The following is a 22,440-nucleotide window of genomic DNA, read 5'->3' on the forward strand; positions in this document are numbered from 1 at the left end:
ATCTTCAAGGGGCAGGAAGGAAAATTTGAAGGCCCTGGAGTCCACTTCTGGGAGGAAAGGGGCCTGGCCACAGTCAGCACCATCCTTATCAGGTGAGGCTATGGTGCCACAATAGCTCTTCTGTGCTCCCAAAGAAGAAAAAGCTGAGATTGGGTCAATGTGTCAAGTGGTCATGTGGATTTCACTGCAGGAAGTAGTTACCACGGACCCCTATTTCAGGGCTGGAATGAATTTTTTTACTTGAAAATTCACTTCAGCTTTCATTTCAGATCCTAAACAGCACCAGAGTGCTACACTGGCTAATCAAACAGAAAGGGGTGGGGAGGCAGATGGCACCCCATTCTGTGATTTCAGAACTCTGTTTGATTGGCAACCATAAAACTATTATATGTGGCAGCTTGAACAAAGGTGCAGGAAACTGTGACCAGGAAACCTGGCTGCCTCTCAACAGGCCTCTTTTTGTGAGCCCTGGAGAGAGGAGTCTGTTTAACAGCCAGGTCAGAGGTGACATCATGGGGATGTCACGGTCATAGCAAGAGCTCAGCTATCACGAACATGGCACAGGAATGGCTGATGTGGAAGCTAGCAAGTTGGAAGAGCAGGGCCGTCCATCCTAGTCTTGCAATTGTCCCATGAGCAACACATTTCACAAGTTCAAAAGCCATTCTCTGGAGCCAAGATGAGCTGGCAGGGCACCGCCATTTCTGTAGTAGCAAGTGCTGCTTTACCCAGAGGCAAAATAACAATGCTTCGGTGGCACATTAAAGCTTATAGAGTTAACTTTCACTGAAGGCAGCTGTGATATGGTCAAGCTTTTCCACCTGGTGGGTCTGCTTCCTGGGAAGGACACTCAGAGACATCTGATGTGAAGCTGAAGAAGAGCCATCCTTCTCCTCCCTTTCCTGGATCCCATAATCTTGAACCCAAGAGGGAAAAGAACAGTGAAAGACCATGTAGGCTGTCTGTGTACCCACACCACACCTTTTCCGTGTTTCCTATTTACTGTGCAACTGGTGGGGACTCCGTGGATAATCTGCTCCAAAGTAATAGAGACTGGACGTGCATCGAACACCGGAGATTCAACAAAGGCTTCTGCTGGCAGTGGCTTCTGAATGCTCTACACCATTCTGCAGACCAGGAGGCTGCTTAGCTGACATAGAAATTTGTTCTACTGAGAACTTGGCATGCACTTATATGGTATATGGCATAAAGACCTGTGGTTGGTAGGAACTCCCACCCCTAAAGATGCCTACATCCTAATCTGCAGAACTATGAATATGTTCCCTTACATACAAAAAGGGACATTTTGCAGATGTGATTAAGTTAAGGATCTTGTGAGAAGGTGATTGTCTTGGGTTATGTGGTGAGTCCAGTGTAATCATAAGGTCCTCTATTATAAGAGGGAGACCATAGGGCAGAGTCAGAGAAGGAATGTGATAGTGAAAGCTGAAACTGGACTGATGGAGCCACAATCTAAGGCATGCAGCAGCCTCTAAGAGATGGAAAAGGCAAGGAATAGATGGTCCCTACAGTCCCTGGATGAAATGCAATTTTGTATTGTAGCTCCCTGAGGCAGACTCCTGACTCTGACTTCTAGAACTATAACATAATAAATTTGTATTGTTTATATGGTATATGCATAGAATTTGTAGTAATTTGTTACAGAAAACTATAGAAAATGAATACAGGCCCTCTTTTTTGAGTTCAACTAATGTGTTGTAAAGGATTTATTTATCACAATGTGATTCAATCTGTGGTCTCATGGAGGACATGGCTTTCAAGGAATTTACTAATCTAGCTCCATTTTAAAGTTGCTACCTGAGCAGTCATGCATTTACTTGTTTGGATTTTTTAGAAGAAACTCAGTAATTGAGCATTTAATAAACACCAAGCTTCTGTTAGTGCTTCTATTGTGTAAGCCCACACACGTCACAGTTTCTCTATGATCTGAGGGTGATTGTTAGCCTGTTTGAGATGGCAGAACTGAAGCTCAGCAAGCCTGAGCATCCTGCCCAAGCGCATCCACTGGCAGGGGGGAGGTTTGTCTTCTCTGCCGTGCCACCCCAGGGTCAGTGACACAGGAGATGCCCAGGTGAGAGGGTCTGTCTCTGCAACCCTGAAACCTGTGGCTGTGAGTCCCAGAGACAAGGCCACCTTGGCTTCAGAGAAGCCTGCCCGGCCCCAACCTCACCTCAGTTGCTCCCTCCCAGCATGGTGGTCGTGAGGATCTCCTGCAGCAACGGGGATCCTCAAACCCCTCATTCGATGGCGGGTATGGGAACCGAGGGGATGCAGTCAACATCCTAGAGTCCCCCAAACACCCTCAAATACCACATATAAGCAACTGCCACAGCATTTATCTGCATTTTGTGAAGTTTCCATCTTCGTCACCACCCAGGCTGGTGTACGTGGTGTGGCACTGGCACAGGCCGTTACTGGCAGCTGTCTAAAGCGAGCCTGACCTTCTATCAGAGACCTCAAGAATCAGCTCACCCACCTTCCCAAGGCCAGGAGTGAGAGAAAAATAAAACCAGAACCGCCCGGGCAGGCAGTCCATGGGGTATGCCCAATGTCTAGACACCGCAGGTTTGTGTTTGCTCTGTGACTCCGCTTGGAAACCCTGATACACTGAATGGTTTACCTTCTGTCACAGGAGACGGGCTCTCAGGCTCCACTCCTTGCTGTATCTCCTCCTAGAGTCAGAGTGACGCCTGAGCATTTACAGCCAGGAGAGCTGGCTGAACCTGTGAAGTATACTTGGAGAGTGACTGCGTTAACTTTGCATTGGCTTTGAGGAAAACTACTTTGAGGAGAGAACTACCAATACTTCTCTCTGCCCAGTCCCGAGAGAAGATGTTAGAGGGAGTGGAGGACAGCTTCCCACACATCTCTACACTTAGACCTTGCACTGACACCGTGCTTTTCCCGCCCCTCCTTTAATTTGAATGCCCTTCTAAATCAGGCACACTCCCTCATTTTCTTCCTCAAATTACTCTTCTGTCTTGAGAAGCTAGAACAAGGTACTTAGTAGCTCACTGCCCTACAGAGGATGCTTTTCTGACCTGAGGTTTTTCTTTATTTGCCTTTGGCCAAGCAGAAGTTAGGAGCATTTAATCAGAACAGCTTTGGCTGATCAGAGGATCTAGAGACCGACTGATTGCTCCTTCGTGTACAGGAGCACCTAGCAACTGGGGGAGCACAGACAGGAGGCTCTTCATGGGTTCCATACTTTCTGCATTTATCCTAGATGGCATCAGAGCCAGGTCCTGTGCTCAACCCCAGCCCATCTCCCCCAAAACATCTGTGTTTGCCCCCAAGTCAGGACCCATGCAGAGTGGGACCCTGGGGCCTGGGAGGTGGGGCAGATTTCAGTGGAGACTGCAGCCCAGGAAGTTCTGGTCACGATCATCTCAAGGAGCTCTCTTCTTGCTCTACAGTCTCTAGCTGCCCTCTGTTTCTAATGGGCCATGCAGGCTGGTCCTGAGAAGGGCTAGTTTATTGGGACAGCCAGAAGCAGGGAACCCATCAGTTATGGAACCATCATAAGCCATAAGGCTGCTGTGCTAGGCAGAGTTGCCCTCCTGGGAAAGCTTCCTGGGAGAGGTCTGTGGTCAGGTAACCAGGATAAATCCTTAGACTGGAGAGGGTTTGAGGCCTCAGAGACTGATCCTCTGGCGTGGGGAGCATGCTGCAGAAGTCTTCCATGTGTGATTGACAGTAGGACTCAGTCTCACTGCAGCAAGATATGGGTGTAGAGAGCCCACCTGGAGAGGTACAGAATGTTGAGCAGAACCGGCCTGGGTCATTCTAGAGATGACAGAGGTCAAACAGTCTGCTTTCCCCAAATGTGTACATAGTCAAAAGCAACAACGATAAGGACAAAAATATGGACTTGAAGTATGAGAAGAATCTTAGGGCTGCCTCTACCCACCTAGGATTTTAAGAAACCCCATAGACTTCACCTAGCTGAGACCATTTTACTTCCATCTGTCCCTTCCTCCCTAGCCCCTCAGTACCCTGTTTTTCCTGGTGTCATTCTCTATACTTCCGAGGCACATGCACACCCCCATAGGAACCATGAGGTTCGCATGGGAATTGATTCTCTTTAGTTCTCACTGAAATCTCGGTAAGGTCACTGAATGTTCAGCTGTCCTGTAGTTTTTGGAATGGAACTCAGAAGCCAACATTTTGGAAACCAAATCTTTGGCTGGTTGGCTGGAAGTTCCAAGCTGTGGGGTATGCTGCACCTATGTGCTCTGGGGACCCCAGAGATGAAGATTTTTTGTGAAAGACTGTTTTTCCAATGTGCTTCTCTTGCTCTGGAATTTCACACAGCCACTTTTGGAAAGAAACTAAGTCGGGGGAGCGGTTGTGTTTGCCTAATCCCACCTCCCCAGTTCCACAGAACCCTAGTATTTATCAAAGAAGGCCTGGAGTCTCACACACAGATGTCCCAGGTGCTATGGGCTCAAGGCTTGGCGCTCTTCCTGGACTTAAGTGGGTACATGCTCTCACTCTGTGAGAGAGTGCCTCTCTTTCCCTAGGTATTAGCCCACTGACTAGAAATAGGGGTGTGAGGTTGGAAGAGATGTAGAAATCACCTAGTTTAACTTCACCCCTTTTTATAGATCAAGAAACTGAGCCCAGACACAGACACAGACTTTCAAAGTCACCTCGCCAGTTGCTGATGGATCATGCGCCAAGTCTCCTGATTCTGAGACTGTTTCTCTTACACGATGCTGTTTTTACAAGTTGTGTATCAACCAATTCTTTCATTGCAAAGATGACTTTAGTTTCTGAAGGCAAAATTGTGGCTGGGCCAAGATCAGTCCTATTTAACTGTTACAAGCACAGAGATGCAAGGTTGGAAAGGAAAATGTGGGAGGAAGGTGGGAGGAAGGGAGAAGAGGAAGCAGGAAGATAGAGCACACAGAGAAGAATGTGTATAACTTGTCATGCCTCAGTCTTTTCCAGGGAGCCCATTTCTAATCACATGACACATGCAGCTTGATTCATTCCAGTTGCACTCGCAGGAGCAAGATCCCGCATGCACACCGAGAGCACCCTCTGGCAGCCCATAGCCATATTTCTTCTTATTCTGCCTACCTCCCTTCACGCATGAACAAGTCTGGTAGCACTCACTTCAGTTCCAGGCTGACTTCTCATTCATCTCAAAGGGCATAACCGTGTATGAGAAATAAGGGGAGGGAGGACATGGCTATTTGCCCTTGCTTGAGGACTTCAGCTGAAGGTGGAGACTGGGCTTTAAATCAAGTCTTCCTTGGGAACAGGCTTTCCAAACTCGCCTTTCCTTGAAACGTTATTTGAAATTCCTAGTTGCCTCAGTTACTTTTCTCTCGTTGCTGAGACAAAATACCTGATGCCCAGAATAAAGGAAGGGAAAGTTTATTTAGCTCACAGATTGTGGAAGCTTCAGTCTATAATCAGCTGGCTCCAATGCAGAGTGGCACATGGCAGGGGCAACAGTTCGTGGCGGTGAAAGACAACAAAAGCAACAAGAGCAAAGGGGAGAAGCTGGGGCAACCAGCCTCTCTCCCTCCCTTACACTGTGTGCAAACTATTCACCCCAGGGCAGGTGTAGCACTCTCAGCCATAATCCCAGCATTGGACCATGGATCAATGATAAACTCTAGAAGCCCACCCCATGACTGCATGAGGCTTTGAGGGGACATCTGGATACAAACCATGACACTAGTCTTCTATGCTTCCCCAGAACCTCAGGTTGGCTGAAGCTATGTCTTTCAGACCTGTAGATGGTGGTCAGTGTCCCATAGTGGCCTATCTAAGTAAGAAGAGAAAGTCTTCAGCTTCCCTAAACAAATGCCTTCAAAAGTCAAAACGGTGCACTGCTGGCCTGGATTCATCTGCGTGTAGAGACTTCTGGCAACTGGCCATATTGGTGCCTCCTGGAAGACAGTGGGGTGAAGATGAGATGTTTGGGGAACACTGTAGTGTGTAATCTTTTGTATATTTTCAGTCTGAAGCTAAAACATATCTTTATTAATTCAGTTTTCATTTAAAAAGATAGAAAGACATCTCCATAAGAGCTTTGCTTTTTATCTTAAAGTTGGATTATGAAGGCTGAGGAAAGCTTGATGATCACGTACACCCCACCCTTTCTAGTTATAGAACTGAAGAAGCAGAAGCGCATGAGAGATTTAATCCAGTGATTTCTCCTCCATCTCCCTTCTGCCCATGTACACATGCATTTTACAGGCAAGCAAACTGAGATGAAGAGGAGATGGGACCAGCTGGGCACATGGCAGGTTTACAGTTAGAGCTGGTACAAGTCTGCCCACTGCTCCCAGCTACCTTCCCAGGGCACTAACCAGCAGGCTCCCCCGGCATTGTGTCTGAGATAAATCCTTGGTAGAGTTGTGTCTTCTGACCATGCTATCAAATAAGCTGCCACAACCCACTTCTCCAGCTGGTCTTCTGTAGGCACTGGCAGCCATCATTCTACAGGGCCAAGGAGGAGTGAACAGCTCTTTGTCAACCAAAGACACAATTGTGATTTCATTAGTGACTTGCTGGGGTGGAGGTGTCACACCTGTCCTTTCTGTTCTTTGGCCACTGAGGTGATTGTGCCTGGAGAGAGCCTGAGGGCACAAGAGGAGTGAAACCCTGCCTGACACACGTGTATGCATCTTGTTACAGGGTCATCAGCTACGAGTGCTGTCCTGGATATGAGAAGGTCCCAGGAGAGAAGGGCTGTCCAGCAGGTGAATAAGCCGGGCTCAGCCTGTGAGTGTGGGTGGAGGGTGAGGTAGGAGAGGAGGCACCAACATAAAAGGCAGCGGAGTCTGGATGGGGGCCTGTGCAGTGAGGATGTGTTGGCATTCTCGCATGTGCTCACTGCCCTCTAAGGGCCATTTCAGGGGTGGAGAATGGGTTTCCTGAGAAGGAATAGGTTCCCTGAAGTGCTCCTTCTGACCCCTCAACAAGCTGGTGGAGCATACTCCAGTTCTAGCCTGACTAGTAGAGGCCTCGCCTAAGTACATGCAGTCTCCTGCCCTTGTCTCTATAGAGGATGATTCTGAATGCACCAAGTAGGGTAGGCCTGACAGCCCATTGGTTTCCATTAGCCCTGCTAGAGATCAGATAGGGTAAGTTGGTCTCTGGCTGGGCAGGGAACCCCAGGCTACCATAATTCACTGTGTATCTAAATGTGGCCTACTGGAGTGACAGAGAGGAGAACCACAGGCAAGTGGCTCACCTAGAGCCAACCACGAGTACCATGAATGGCCACACTGGGCCACAGACAGCGTGACACCTGTCAATCTTAGCAGTCTTTTCTTTCGTGTCACATATCACCAGCAACTAGGCAGCAGAGTTTGTATTTTAACTTTGAAATATAAGCTATTTGTTTAAATTAAGAAGATGAGATTGAAACTTGAGGGAGAGGCCAATTAGGTTGGTCCTGAAGTCCCAAGGAGGCTGAGGCTGGCATGGGTGGGGTCCTGGCATTACTAACACTAATAGAAGGACAAGTGGGATGAACAGAAAGGGAAAAGGAGTTCAAGTTTAACAGGGAGCTCAGCCCCTGAACCCCGGTTTCAGAACTCTGAAGAAGAACATTGGGTATACTTTCTAAGAAGGCTTTCCTCCACTGTAGGCTGCTTTGTAGAAATAACATTTCATTACCTGCAAATGTAGAAACTATGTGAAAGATTTATAGTTGTTTCACTCTAGTAAAGGCCATTAGGGAACTAGTTTTAATAACTAAATAATCTATAATAACTAGCTAATGTATGATAACTAGATAATCTATAACACTAGTTTAAAATTAGGATATCTATTTCTGGGTGTACATTCCTGCCCTTGTTATATAAATGTCTAGGAAACAAAAGCTTTGTCCTGCTGTGTTTAAAATAATTAGAAATTACCAATTAGCTGTATTCATGCAGACAGACATTTGATTTACTGAGTCATTTAAGAAACATGTAGCAAGCTTTGAGCTCCTCAGCCATCAACTCTCTGGGCTTTCCCCCCACTTCCCGCCCCATCTACTGCCTCTCTGGCAGAGAAGGAAGGGTAGGTGTTTGGGTTGGGGTGGGCCCTCAGAGGTCGTCCCTCTTTTATCCTCTGTTCCCGCAGCTCTTCCACTTTCAAACCTTTATGAGACCCTGGGAGTCGTTGGATCCACCACCACGCAGCTGTACACGGACCGCACAGAGAAGCTGAGGCCTGAGATGGAGGGTCCTGGCAGCTTCACCATCTTTGCCCCTAGCAATGAGGCCTGGGCTTCTTTGCCAGCGGTGAGACAACCTCCATCTGCCCAGAGGACTTTTCTAGGGACCTACCCCACTCCCTAAAGCCTGGGCATGTGTGAAGATTGGGATGCTGTAGGAACTGTTTTGGAAAGCTTTTCTCTTAACCCCTCAGAGAAGAGACTAGGTCTCTTCCTGTTCATCCCATCTGAGACAGGCAAGCCTTGGTGCTCGTGAGGAGGGGTCTTTGGCAGAAGAGAGGCCTGGGTCCACTTGGGGCTTAGAAAGCATACTTCCGAGGGGAGCAGGGACCCATCCCTTGAATGTGGGGTTTGAAACGCCATAACTAACCATAACCGTAACTATCACTTTGTCCTTCCTTCTAGGAAGTGCTGGACTCCCTGGTAAGCAATGTCAACATCGAGCTGCTCAACGCCCTTCGCTACCACATGGTAGACAGGCGGGTCCTGACCGATGAGCTGAAGCATGGCATGGCCCTCACCTCCATGTACCAGAATTCCAACATCCAGATCCACCACTATCCCAACGGGGTATGAGCATACCCAGTCACACAGCATTGTTCTGTATGTCATGAGCCCAAGTCTGCCCCATACATAGGACTGCTTTCTAGGGTTCTGTCCTACAATATGAGAATGCATAGATACCCTCTGCTCCTGGGTCTACTTTTCCTTGTGCACTGCTGTTGTTCCACACCAGGCGGGACTGCATTCTGCTGCTAGGTGTGAAGGCACTGTCTCCTGAGGCTCCCAGATTTGTTCTTCATTGTGTTAGCCACTCACCCTTGGTTCTTCTTCGGGCAGATCGTGACCGTCAACTGTGCTCGGTTGCTGAAAGCTGACCACCATGCAACCAATGGTGTGGTACATCTCATCGATCAGGTCATCTCCACCACCACCAACAACATCCAGCAGATCATTGAGCTTGAGGACACCCTTGAGACGCTTCGGGTAAGGGGCTGCCCCAGGGGATGCACAGCGTCCCGAGAGGGGCCTGGTGGGATCCCTTCTGCAGGAGGAGCAGAGGATATCTGAATGTCTCATGAGAGGAAGGGGCTAGGGGGAGTCCATGAGTTAGATGTTTAACTTGACTTATCCTGTGTAGTGCCTCCTGTCTGTTCTCTCTGTTGTAAAGCTTTCCTTTGGCTCCCCTGGAAAGCTGTGTGCGGTAGCAGCAGAAAGGGGTCCTCTGGGCCCTCGGCTGCCTGGGCTTTCACTGTAGGTTCCGTGGGTAGGAGGGCCCATCCTCCTGATGCTGACTCCCATATGGGGGCAGTAGAATAAATGGCCTGTCGGGTTACATGATGCTTCTGGACCACATGTCCCCACCCTGGGCCCCTGCTCCAGCCATATGCATTTCCACGGACCCTCAATCTAGCAGAGAGGCCACTCATGTGAACACAGGAGCCTAGGTTCTACTCCTGTGCTGGCTTGTCACTGCTCTGGGGCCACAAGAACACTGTTCCTTCCCCCATGCCCAGCAGGCATCTGTCTTACCACTGGAGGGGCGAACGGGCGTTTCTTTTGGCAGCATCCGCTCAGGAGGAAGTGAATGCAGGCTGCCTTGTCAGGGTTTTTGCCCTGGGTCAAGGAGAACTTTCTAACCACAAAGGATACAAGTGGGAGTGGAGCTGCCCCTGGAGATCTCCAACACAGAGAGACAAACACACTCAAGCCAGATGGGCCAGCTGTTAGCTGGCCCTAGAGAGCCCTAGGAGCCTGGCTCCCCAGCTCTTCTCCCTGCCTTTCTTCTTGGTCACTCAAGGCACAGGGGCTCTTCAAGGGAAAGGCAGTGCCACAAAGTTGTTGGCATATATTTTGATGAATAGAACTTGGTCCTTTTGAGCAATCTCTTGCTCTTTATGTTGGGCAAATAATCCCTCATTCTTCCCTTTGGGCCCCCCTCCCATGCTCATCTTTCCTTCTCTCTAACACATGCTTACTAAGCACCTGCTACCTCCCAGCCATGGTTCTATGCTGCAGATCACATGAATCACATAAATTCCAATAAGTCTGGAATTACAGTTGCTAGATGGTCACAAGCTGAGGAAGTATCTCTACCAGACAGACTCACTTTGCCTGGGGACCTGGGGGTGGGGCCAGATGCCCAGCGGGCATCTCAGAGAAACAGTGTGTTAGTAAAGGCCTAAAGAAGGAATAGGAGTCAAAGAAGTGAAGAACATGGAAAGCACAGAGAGGACTGCAGGACAAAGGCCTGCGGGTAGGAAAGAAGGAGGCGCAGAAGTCCTGAAAGTTGGCCAGTTTGACTGTGCACAGACCAGGCCAGATCACACGGAGATCGCGGTGAGGATGAGCTCTGGTTGAGCTTCTCTTTTTTTTGTTGGCCTTGAGTCCCCAGGGGGGATGTGCGAGGCCATGTGTGCATCTTGCTAGGCAGAACCCGGAGCCTTCAGGGAGCACTCATCCTCCTTCCCCTCACAGGCTGCTGTTGCCGCGTCGGGGCTCAACACCGTGCTTGAGGGCGATGGTCAGTTCACACTCTTGGCGCCAACCAATGAGGCCTTTGAGAAGATCCCTGCTGAGACTCTGAACCGGATCCTGGGTGACCCAGAGGCCCTGAGAGGTAAGGACACTCAATTCCTGGTGCTGCCTCATTGGAGCAGCCAGACTATGCCCAAGACCTGCTTTCGTCGAAGATAGGCACATTACCTGCCCTGAGGTGACTCTCAGGAAGTCCACCACAGCTGTACCTGGGAACCATCCAGGCACATGTCTCCCATCCGGCCAGGTCTGCAGAATCTACAGCAGAGCCCCACCCTGGCTCTAAGGTACAAACCTGCATACCTGAAGCCTTTGTGCAGGGCTGAGGTATGGAAGGGACTCAGAAGTCCATAGCTGAGGCTCCACAGACACAGGGAGAGGTAAAGGCTCAGTGAGGAAGGCCAGAGCAAGGCTGTCAGGTGGAGTGCAGGGTGTGTGTATGGGCAGGGGTCGTGGCATCCTTGAAATGGAATCATCATGCTGACTCTTTCAAGCTTCCTATGTCTGACTGGAAGGCCCATGGGTAAGTCAGACTTATAGTAGAAATGAGCACAGTGAGCTCTTAACTCTCCACTGCTGGCTCCATCCCCACCCCCACAGTGGGCTGCAGAGTTAGGTGGGGCATGATGACTGCCAGAAGGGAGGAAAGGAGAAACATGGAAGGGAGTCTAGGGGGTTTTTCCCTCCCCTTACCTGGCCCCTTTCAACTCCAGGAGCTCTCAGGAGCCATAAGCACTAAGCTGCCTTATGAGCCTAGACTCCCCCGGACAGCAGAGTAGGCCCCAAGTTCCCAACTACCACACCACACTATTCCTCCCGAATATAGTTCAGAGATGACATCATTTCTCTTAAATCTATTTAAGTCTACCTTTGCTACATGCTATATAAAATGCCTTCTGCTCTCAGACAGCCTATAAGTTTAGAATGTTCTCCTGGCTAGCCAGGGATGAGAAAGGGCACGTTTCTGAAAGCACAGATGGGATCTGTTCTGTTTCCAGATGGTTTGGGTGCCTCTAGATGCCTGTTCTATGCTGAGAACTGGGGCCCCCAAAGTCCAGTCTGTCTTCAGGAACTTAGTCTGGTAGGGCAGGTCTCAAAGTGGATGTTGGGATCTGAACTGGTAAATGCAACAACAGAGATGGTCAACACACTGGGAATGAGGGTCAGGCCCAGGCAGACTCAAGGTCTCAAAGGCTGCCTAGAGGAGATGAGATTTAAATACATCTCAGCATACTTTGCTTCCCACTTAGAAGTATGTTCCCCCTTGTGTTAGTCAGCCTCCCCTTACTGTAACAAATACTTGAGATGGCCAGCTCAGAGAAGCCATCGTCTGGCTCACAGTTTTGGAGACTTCAGTCCATAGTTGGTTGGCCCCATTGCTTTTGGCCCTCTGGCACTGGGGCTGCTCACCTGGTGTGAAGGGAATAAAAGAGAGAGAAAGAGACTGGGTCTTACCATCCCCTTTGAGGCCATATGCCCAGTGACCTCCTGCTAGAACCCACCTCTTACTGGGGCATCCACAACCTCCAGTGTCACCCTTTAGCACATGGGCCTTCACGGGACCAACTGTACCTCCCATTAAAACAGCTTTAGTACATAGGATATTTTTACCTTCACAGATATCATAACCCCTTACTATAAAGTGCAAGAAAAAAATGACCCCTAATTTATGCTTTTATAGATCTGCTTTTTCTGCTCAGTAACTCGTTTACTAAAGCAAGGGCTGTCTCTCTCTTTCTCTCTCTTGCTGTAGCTGTGGACTTGAAGGTAAAGGTTCAACCACTGACACTGTCCTGTTGTTACTAGTGGGCTGGAAGATAGACAGAAAGCAGGCATGTTCCATTTGAAGCCTCCAGTCCTGACCCTGCTTACTCCCTGAGTGGCCCTGACAGGTCATTCACACCCCACCCTAGGGCTTCGGTTTCCTTCTCTGAGAAGCAAGATTCCCAAAGGCCTCACTGCCCCTGTAGGGTCTTGCTCTTCTTTGTCTTCCCGTCTGGCTGAATCAGGTCAGCACTGGCTTTCTAAGCAGTTTCCAGCAGCCCAAGGCCTCTGCGGGGCCTCAGAACTTCCTCCTGTCTGTGACAGCGCAGTTTGGGTTCCCACACTCAGCAACAGACTGGCACTCACCTCTGTGGTGAGAAAGCAAGACAAAGGACCTTGGCGGCCTTGGAGAACAGTAGCCAGGAAACTGCTCCGCCTGGCGTGGGAACACATCTTTCTTGACTGTCCTTGTAGCTTCCTCCACACAGAGGTCATGAATGCCAGTGAGAGCCCTGATGGCGTTAGAAGCCCTCTCAGGGACCCTAGCCCCTGCCTTTCCCTAAAGTAACGCTTGGACAAGTAAGTAAGCAATTGAATTTGTTATTTACAGGAGAGGCAAATGGGATAGCAAAGAGCTTACCTCACTGATCACCATTCCCAACCTCTAAGGTAGATCCTGGTAGCTTGGGTAAAGGAACAAAACCTGGGCAAATAAAATGTACAGATAATTCACAGCTTTCCTGTTCTGCAGTTTCCACTTTTCCTACCCTATTTTACATTTTTTTTTATAAAACCCAGTAGATTAAAAAGCCCCTTGGTAGGCTGGCTTGCGCTTTTCCTTTCACCAGAAGTTCAGAACTCATAAGCTAATGACTGACATTCTTTGACCATTTGCTCTGTCACCAGGCAGTGCGGAGAATTTAACTCTGCAGAGGAGACTAATCTATTCTTATCTCCAATTTACTGATGCAGAAGATGACACTGGAGGACACTAAATGGCTTGCCTAGGGTCCCAGCTGGCCTGTGGCCATGAGATTCAAACTCAAGCAGTCAGACTGCAGAGTCCAGCCAGGTTTAGAGGGTGGCAGGCAGGGGGAAAGGAGGCCCCAGACCCTGTGGTGCCCAGCCTGTCTGAAGGTACTTATGGGATAGAACAGGGTCCTCACGGCTTGGGCAGGCTGCAAGCTGACCTCTGAGGTGTGGTTGAAGCATGCTGACTTTATCTGTGTCCTGTTCTGCCCCCAGATCTGCTGAACAACCATATCCTGAAGTCGGCCATGTGTGCCGAGGCCATTGTCTCAGGGCTGTCCATGGAGACGCTGGAGGGCACCACCCTGGAGGTGGGCTGCAGTGGGGACATGCTTACCATCAATGGGAAGGCTATCATCTCTGACAAGGACAAGCTGGCTACCAACGGTGTGATCCACTTCATTGATGAGCTGCTTATTCCAGATTCAGGTACACCAGGCTTCTGGGAACCTTAGCCCTGTCCAGCCTACAATCCCTCCTGCCATTCCTAGTGCCAGGGTGGTGGAGATTCAGGGACCATTTGAGCCACTGCCCTGCTTGGACTCAGCTTGCAGCCTATTTGCCACTGTAAACTGGTAGGGTATAGCCAGATTATGGAAAGTCTTGAGTGTTAGGCACAGGAATTCAGACACTGGCTTGGAGGCAGTGGGGACCATTAACGGTATGCAGGAAGAGAGACACAATCCCAGAAGCCTTTCAGATGCTCTGCCTGCTGTAGCTAGATACAGAGGGCCATTAGCTGACTTCAGAGCACATGCTTTCTCAATAGCACCCAAGCCTTCCCAGGTCACTGACTCGGGGGGCATGACTGAACAGACTTTGGCTCGTGTCTATCGAGCCCATGAGTGAAGGAATCGCACAGGGAGAGACAGACTCTTCCTATGTGTGTGGTTACGGCCTGATGCACTCTTTAGAAGCCACTGTACAGCAATGTGGCCTCCTCCCCAGCATCAGGCAGGCCTTGATCAAGCTGTCTCAGGGCCTGGGACAGCTGCTGCCTTCCATCAAACCAAAGCTCATCCCGTTTCCCCACTGGTTAGGTTTTCGGACGACAAACCCACTAGGCCCTGCTGTGTTCCGAGGGTTGTTGACTCACAAGATGACATTCCTGCTGATGAGAGTCATGATCTGGGGTGGATGAATGATAAGTGCAAACAACACTGTTAACTTTTGAACCCCCTTTGTCCTTCCTGTAGCCAAGACACTGTTTGAGTTGGCTGCAGAGTCTGACGTTTCCACAGTCACTGACCTCCTCAATCAAGCTGGCCTCAGCACGTATCTCTCTGGAAACGAGCGGCTGACCCTCTTGGCCCCCCTGAACTCTGTGTTTAAAGGTAATGTGGGAAAAGTACCCCATCCATCTCTTGGAGCAGCCACCCCCACCCGTCAGCTCCCTGACACTCTCCTGATTTACAGCACCCATGGAACCTTAGACCTTCCACCCCGCTCAATCCAAAGCAGATGAGGTTCCAGCAGAAAATTTAGACTAACTGTTGTTTCATTTGGCAGAACTGAAAATGCATTTGGGGATCTGTTCTTCAGAACTCAAGGCTTTGTGTCTGCCAGGAGAGTAGACCATCTAGGGTTTCATCTGCAGGGCCAATACCAATGTATAGGCAGGAGGTCCGCATGGGGGGTTAGCTTAGCTGCAGTCATACAGAAGACAGAGAGGAGGGCCAAAGTGTGCGTATGCTTCCCTTCTCTCTTCGGGCAAAGCTCCAAACACCCCCGATGAGGGGCACTTTTTTTTCCAAAGAAGGTGCCAGATATTAAGGAATATTGGCAACTCTGCTTGGTTTCTCAATCTCCACTTCTAACCTCAAGGAGGCACGGGCTTTGCACTGCATTTGTCTCACCATTCTCTTCATCACAGGAGCCTGTCTTGCTGGCCCTAACCGCACCTTCTTTCACAGATGGAGCCCCTCCCATTGATGCCCAAATGAAGAATTTGCTTCTAAACCACATAGTCAAAGACCAGGTGGCCTCCAAGTATTTGTACCACGGACAGACCCTGGACACGCTCGGTGGCAAAAAACTCAGAGTTTTTGTTTATCGTAATGTAAGTTCTGGGTGCTAAATCCCACCCCTTTCTTTGCCTCAGCTCTAAGAAATGGAAGTTATGTTAGTATAGTGTAAAAAAGTCTTTAATAAGCAGGAGTTTGCATAAGAACTGGTTTCTAATAAGGAAGTAATTTCTGGAAAGTTTATATAGTGTTAAGTGAGATCCTGCAGCAGGATTAGAATCTCTTTCTCTGGAGACCTTGGAGCATATACCACACCCTTGTCTGACCTGGATTGCTAAGCAATAAGCCCCTGGGAGCCCAGAGGGATGAACACATGGGAGGAGGGATGGGGGTTTTGAATCCTTCTGAACTTATGTAAAGAAACCTCTCTGTATAGACAATGTGAACACAGCTTGGCCCAAAATGTTCCCTTTCCTCTTCTCCTGTGTCTTCTCTGTCTTCAAATCCCGTAGCTACCCTGGGATGGCGAATGAGAACCATAATTCAGCATTGCTCCTGGTCTGGGGTCTATCAGCACCATTTGGTTAAAGATGGTCGTTGTCTATTAAATAAGTAAATCAGTGGCCTCCATCTATTTACTTGATTGTCAGTGGACCTCCTATGTAACTGATATTCTCATTATAGGGCCTCTGTGTAACTTTACTGGGATTCCTAAGGTCATTCTTTCTTTGAGAAAGACCATTTTGTATTGTTTTCTCTCCTGGAAAATATATATCGTGTTATCCCAATCTGTGTGACCCACCCAATATGTATTCACTGACCTTTGTGGGTTTGTTCCCATCAGCATGATCCCCTGAGCAAATTAGGAAGCCCCACTTGGGAGAATAATGGCCTCTTCTCTCTGCTTCTCTTCTGTGCAGAGCCTGTGCATTGAGAATAGCTGCATTGCTGCCCATGATAAGAGGGGACGGTACGGGGCCCTGTTCACCATGGACCGGATGCTTACCCCACCCACGGGGACTGTCATGGATGTCCTAAAGGGAGACAATCGCTTTAGGTAACCAGTCTCTTCCCAGAGTGGGACTTCTGCCAAATGGTCATATTGGGCAGAGTGATGGACCTCAGCTTTTTGTCAGGCTCCTTACTTCCCCAGAGACTTCCCTAACACGAGAGGTGCACTGGTGTGACCATCCAGACTTGGGGTGGGTAAGGATGTGGGTCACCTTGAAATCTTAAGTGGAGAAGAAGCATTACTCCTGGGAATATCACCCTCAGATCCATGGTAAGGGGGATGCATTTTTATGACTAAGCTCAAGAAAGACATCACTTGCTCATTGTAAAGGTCTCAGTGGGCAAGAACACACAGCTTGGAGGGTACAAAGAATCTGTCACCCTCTGGGCAGAATTGGCCAACTGGCAGCTGAAGTCCCCACATTAGTCTATTTTTCTACTCTGTTCTCTATTTCTGGCTATTCACCACTGAGTGCTGTCATTTTGAGCATTTACCTCACTGATTTCAGCAACCTGATTAAGGACCTGGGAAACCACACCCTCTCTGCTGTCCCCAGATCGCATACTCAGGGCCCAGTGGCTGAGCCATCTTGAGTCAGCCATACCTCTTGCCTTTTTCTTCCCTCCCCTTCTGGGCTCTGACTTCTGTCCATTTAATGGATCATAGCACTTACACTGGGTGAAGGGAAGATGCAAACTAGAATCATTCCCTCTGTGCATAGCATGGGTACAAAAACCGGTAAGGTCTGTGCATTGCCATGGTCTGGGCTCTACTGCTCTCCATGTTGAGGTATGTGAAGAAAATGTGCCCTGCTCACCTTCTCACAGGTAAGTGACATCTTCTGTGTGTATCCCTAGCATGCTAGTAGCCGCCATCCAGTCTGCTGGGCTGACAGAGACCCTTAATCGGGAAGGAGTCTACACAGTCTTTGCTCCCACAAACGAAGCCTTCCAAGCCATGCCGCCAGAAGAACTGAACAAACTCTTAGGTAAAGACCAATTTAAGTACATTTCCACTTTTCTAAAGTCACAGTCCATCAGAGCCCCAGCAGAAAACAGCTGGCACCTTGCAAAGGGATTGATTCAAGGGATTTAATGATGAGACTACCTGAAGTATGGGCAGGATTAAGGGAGTCATCAAAGGGTAATAATGAGGTGGCCTTTGTGGGAAGCCTTTAGCACACCTTGGCCTGGATGTAGGGGTGAGGGCAGGAGCCAGGGAGAGGTTGAGCCCGGACAAAGGACACAGACAGCAGCCAGGGCCATTTGCAGCCACTGCCAGGACCGTGACAAGAGAGGTCACAAAGTTCCCCTCCCCTCCTGTGTTACCTTTCTCGTCAGAGGCATAATATCCAACACCTGCAAATTAGAAGAGGAGAGGTTTATTTTGGCTCATGTTTGTAGAGGCTTCAGTCCATAGTCAGCTGGTTCCAAGGCAGAGCAGCATGGTAGAGGGGAATGACAGAGATAAAGCAGAGAGAGATCAAGCTAGGAGAGATGGAGGTAAATATGCCCCCCCCCCAGTGATCCACCTCTTCTGACCAGATCCCACCTCCTAACAGCAAGTCACCTGTAAGCCCCATAATCCAATCACCTACCAGAAGCCCCACCTATGAGTGCATGAGGCTTTGGGAAACATTTCAGGTGTAAACCAGAATACCTCCCATAGAGCAGGTGCCTGCTGGGCCTTCTGGTGGCTCATTACAGCGGCAGGAGGCCAGGGTCATGCAGTTTGTTAAGGTCAACTCCAGGGGGCGCCAAAGCAGGCAGCCACTGGCAGACTTGAACTGAATGAAAGTGGACAACCAGCAGGCAGGTCAGGAAAGGGTACTTTTCACCAGTAACCTGCAAGAAGAATGATAATGAAGCCATTTACCTGTGTTAAATGTTCCTCAGGATAGAAGCCTTCCCATCAAGTTAGTAATGACCCTGAGAAATTTAGATGAGAATGTTTAGGAGGCAAGCTGGTAGTTACAAGCATGGGCTCCTGAATTACCAGGAAAATGGATTCAGATTCTGTCATTCACCAGTTCAGTGATCCGTGGCAAACTGCTTAACCTATCTGAGCCTCAGCTTTCTCATTAGAAAAATGAGGATGACAGGAGTCCTTGTGTTGTGAGGACAACGCATGCAGTGCTAGCCGCACATCTTCAATCAACAGCACGGGGACAGTGAGGGGGTGGGGATTGCCATGTTTAGCGCTCCTGTATGCCCGTAAGACACTTCCACTGTCACAGCAAGGTAAGCATGAGGAGGGGGAAGAAGACGAGGAAGGACCTTAGCCAAACATCCAGGTGCACATTGTTTATGCCTCCCTTCCTGTGGGACAATAAATGGCTCAGGTTGCACTCGACTCGGAGCTAAACTTGTGTTCTGTTTAATTTTCTTTATTGCTAAGTGAATGCCTGCATCTGCAAGGCTGATGGCTGTTCCTGAGAAGAGGGGAAAAGTTCACTCTGAACATAAACTTTCCATCCTCTCTGAGCCTGGCAAGAGTGGAATGCTCGCCAGGTGGCCTGAGCTTACCCTGCTTCTTTCTCATTTTCAGCAGTGTGAGAACCAGGCAGGGGTACAAGCAAATGTGTTTCCCAGACATATCCCCAGGCCTGTGGGCAGGTTAGCCAGGGACCTGGAGAATGGAGAGTGGTCCGAGAGACCTGAAAAGGAGCGGGTCCTGACTGGTTCTAAAAATACCTGCAGGCAGTATTTTTGTTGGAGGGAACTCTTACCAGCCCCAGTTGTGGATGCTTGCAAATCAGTTGGTACAGGTGGCTCCATCCCCTGGACCTGCTGTGGGTTTATCAATAACCAAGTGAACTCTCCACAGTGCTTCAAAACTTCTGCACTCAGTTGCAAGGCACTAGAAATAGTGCCTCTACGAGCCCTGGTAAATCAGCCATTGGCTGGCAACAGGAGTATCAGAGGTGAGAAGACTACTGGCCACCTTAGAAACTGCCTCCCACACTTAATTTGGGAAAGGCCAGGACACCTTTATGAGCAACCAGATGCCTTCCCCAGTTGGTGGAGAAGCTGATGCTGCCTGAAAGGAATGCCGAGGCGTGTGAAGAGGGATGCTGGGAGGGAAAACCCTCTCAGCCCTGAACTAGGCTGCAAAGCCTCTAGAGCACAGCTGTTGATTCTTTTAAGTTCTCCTTTCAGGAAACCATCTCAAACAGAATATGCATTTGAGGGTAGAATGTCTAAATATTTCTCTACTGTGTTATACCCGGCGGGAGCCATACTGATGATGAAATGTCCCAGATGCTAGTGCTGGAGAGGTCCCTGGATTTCCAGGCAAATATTTAGCTCATGAAACATGAGTCATATCCACAGAAGAGTATGCATTAACTCCTTTGTAGCAGCCAGACAGCTCAGCATCCCAGAGAGCCCAGATTCATGGCCGTGGATGTGCTCCTTGTGTCTGTGTCCTTGCTCCTTGTGACCATAAGACAGATGATGGGTTACAGCATGAGCACACAGTAGGTGCTCAGTGAATGCTTGTTAACTGGACAGGAAGTTCTCCATCTCAGGTAACGGTTTGGCTTTTCTCCTAATGTTTGGCCATGGTCCTCCTTGACCATGCCAATTACTAATCTAAGTATTAACTCTGCCTCCTTTTTCCCCACAAACCTGCAGGAAATGCCAAAGAACTTGCCAACATTTTGAAATACCACATCGGTGATGAAATCCTGGTTAGCGGAGGCATTGGGGCCCTGGTACGGCTGAAGTCTCTCCAGGGAGACAAGATAGAAGTCAGCTCGGTGAGTGTGCTAGTGAGTGTAAGGCTGGCCTTGCCCTGACACCAGGGCTTCAGGGCTCATCTCACCTTGGGTAGCAGTAGACACACATAAGCTTTAAGATACACCCTGAATTCCCAAGTACAGTTTGTCCAAAGAAAGAGAGAAAAGAGAAGAGAGTCTTTGGGGAGAACAAGTGAGGTTATAGAGGTTATAGTTAGACCTGACCAATAACTGTCAGACTTGCAGGGAATAAAGCATCTGCTTTGGCATCTGGGAGATAGTAGGTGATTCTTAGGTGTCTTGAGAGAGCCATCCCTTAACCTTTTCCCACCCCAGCCCCTCGAATCCATGAACCAGACCATCTCAGTAAGCTTTCTCAATGCCGGGGTCGGCTCTTGGAGCCTTCCTTGCTCTGCACTTTGAGGATGCTAGTGTACTTCGGAGCTTTGCTAAGAGTGTGCTTTGGAAAGAGGAGGAACAGGTAGGAGCAGGTAGCCAGCAGCAAATGAGGTGAGGAGCTCGGGGAACCCCCTTGGCTACCTGGTCAGAGGCCTCTGACTTTCTTATGGAGGGATCACTCTTCCGTGTGAGACTGGCTGTGGCTGCCTGTCCTCTCTTCTGATCTTCAGTATACCTTGCTTACCGGTATCCTTGGAAACGCGGAACAACACAAAAGGAGCTAGGAATGGAAGGGACTTCATTGACTTTTGCAGGTCACCTGCTAGTTTCCCAGCACCTACTTTTAGGTGTTGGGGTCTTTCCGTCCTGAGTCCTTGGGCTGTTCAGGAAGATTGAAGATAGATTTACCCTGAGGTGGACCTCCTATGAGAAAATATTAAGCTGGATCTAGGAAAAGTGAAAGGAACTTTTGGCTAGAATTGAAGGCCTGTGTTCTATGCTCCACTGTCCCACCTACGTAGCTTTTAAAAAGGCACTTTGCCTCTCTTAAGTCTCAATGTTCACTTCTGTTAAGTGGGACAAAGATATCAACATTCCTTGGATGAAGCAGATAAACAAGCATTTTTTTAAATTGAAGTGTGCTAGCCAGGCATGGTGGCGCATGCCTGTAATCCCAGCACTTGGGAGGCTGAGGCTGGAGGATTGTTGTGAGTTCGAGACCAGCCTGGTCTACAAAGTGAGCTCAAGGCCAGCCTGAACTACATAGCGAGATCCTGTCTCAAAAAAACCAAAAAAAAAAAAATAAATAAATAAAAATAAATAAATAAATAAATAAATTGAAGTGTGCGGCATCCATCCAAAGGACTGAAGAGCTACAGAGAGCAGGGGCTGTTGCATTCATCAGACGGTCCCCAGTATGTGCGCGGGACCGGGCACAGGTGTGCTTGCCAAATAAACAGCCGGGGAGCTGTGCCCTATGTCTAACAGCTGCTATTGCTTTTGCTCTTAGAAAAACGGTGTCGTGAGCGTCAATAAGGAGCCTGTTGCCGAGACTGACATCATGGCCACAAATGGTGTGGTCTATGCCATCACCAGTGTTCTGCAGCCCCCAGGTGAGGTGGACATAGCATAGCCCCACTCGCTCTGCAGCTGGCTCTCCTCTGCATGTGGCCATTGGTGCTTAGTAGAAAATTATTAAATAAAGATCAGAATAATGTGACATGGTGACATTCACATGGTGCTTGTGTGGCTGGCTGAGAAGGGAACTGGGAACTGTAGTTTCAGATGCACCACACTAAGGAACTCCAGGACACGTTTCTTGCTAAATCACCCACTGTCTCAGCCCCCACAAGGCCCAGTGGTTCATATGCATGCCGATGCTGGTGGTGAGTTCCCAGCCCACCTGCTTAAGGTATCTCTTTACCCCCAGCACAGTTGAGCCTCCGTGCTTCCTCTTCTCACTTGCGCATTCGCCTTTCTCTGAGCTCTCTCCCTGTGGGTCAGAACCCACCATGTGGGGTTATGAAAAGTCACAGGGGGAAAATTCACTTGGAAATGTGCGTGCAAAAGCTCAACAGTGCCTCTCGCATGGCTGCTGGGAATGCCACACGAATGGCTTCTCCCTCTTACCAAAGCTGTCCTCTCTTCCCTTTCCAGCCAACAGACCTCAGGAGCGAGGGGATGAGCTGGCAGACTCTGCTCTTGAAATCTTCAAACAGGCATCAGCATTTTCCAAGGTAAGATACCCGCTAGTTTATGCTTAGCTGGAGCCGTCCTGGGCCTC

At 49.1% G+C, this 22,440-nt stretch overlaps 1 protein-coding gene across 1 annotated transcript in view; it reads left to right on the forward strand.

Moving 5' to 3' along the window:
* The window catches only part of Tgfbi (transforming growth factor, beta-induced, 68kDa), a 31,266-nt gene that overhangs the window by 6,663 nt on the left and 2,163 nt on the right, over window positions 1–22,440 (forward strand). The window contains exons 3-15 of the mRNA XM_005376495.2: window positions 6,679–6,743; window positions 8,119–8,279; window positions 8,618–8,782; window positions 9,053–9,199; window positions 10,691–10,832; window positions 13,760–13,972; window positions 14,740–14,877; window positions 15,457–15,602; window positions 16,428–16,564; window positions 17,377–17,507; window positions 20,155–20,279; window positions 21,667–21,769; window positions 22,314–22,393. Coding sequence (XP_005376552.1) covers window positions 6,679–6,743; window positions 8,119–8,279; window positions 8,618–8,782; window positions 9,053–9,199; window positions 10,691–10,832; window positions 13,760–13,972; window positions 14,740–14,877; window positions 15,457–15,602; window positions 16,428–16,564; window positions 17,377–17,507; window positions 20,155–20,279; window positions 21,667–21,769; window positions 22,314–22,393 — 1,753 coding nt within the window. The remainder of the gene's footprint in view (window positions 1–6,678; window positions 6,744–8,118; window positions 8,280–8,617; window positions 8,783–9,052; window positions 9,200–10,690; window positions 10,833–13,759; window positions 13,973–14,739; window positions 14,878–15,456; window positions 15,603–16,427; window positions 16,565–17,376; window positions 17,508–20,154; window positions 20,280–21,666; window positions 21,770–22,313; window positions 22,394–22,440) is intronic.

The sequence above is a fragment of the Chinchilla lanigera genome, unplaced genomic scaffold, assembly GCF_000276665.1.
Source record: "Chinchilla lanigera isolate Chin_1 unplaced genomic scaffold, ChiLan1.0 scaffold00007, whole genome shotgun sequence".
Lineage (NCBI taxonomy): Eukaryota > Metazoa > Chordata > Mammalia > Rodentia > Chinchillidae > Chinchilla > Chinchilla lanigera.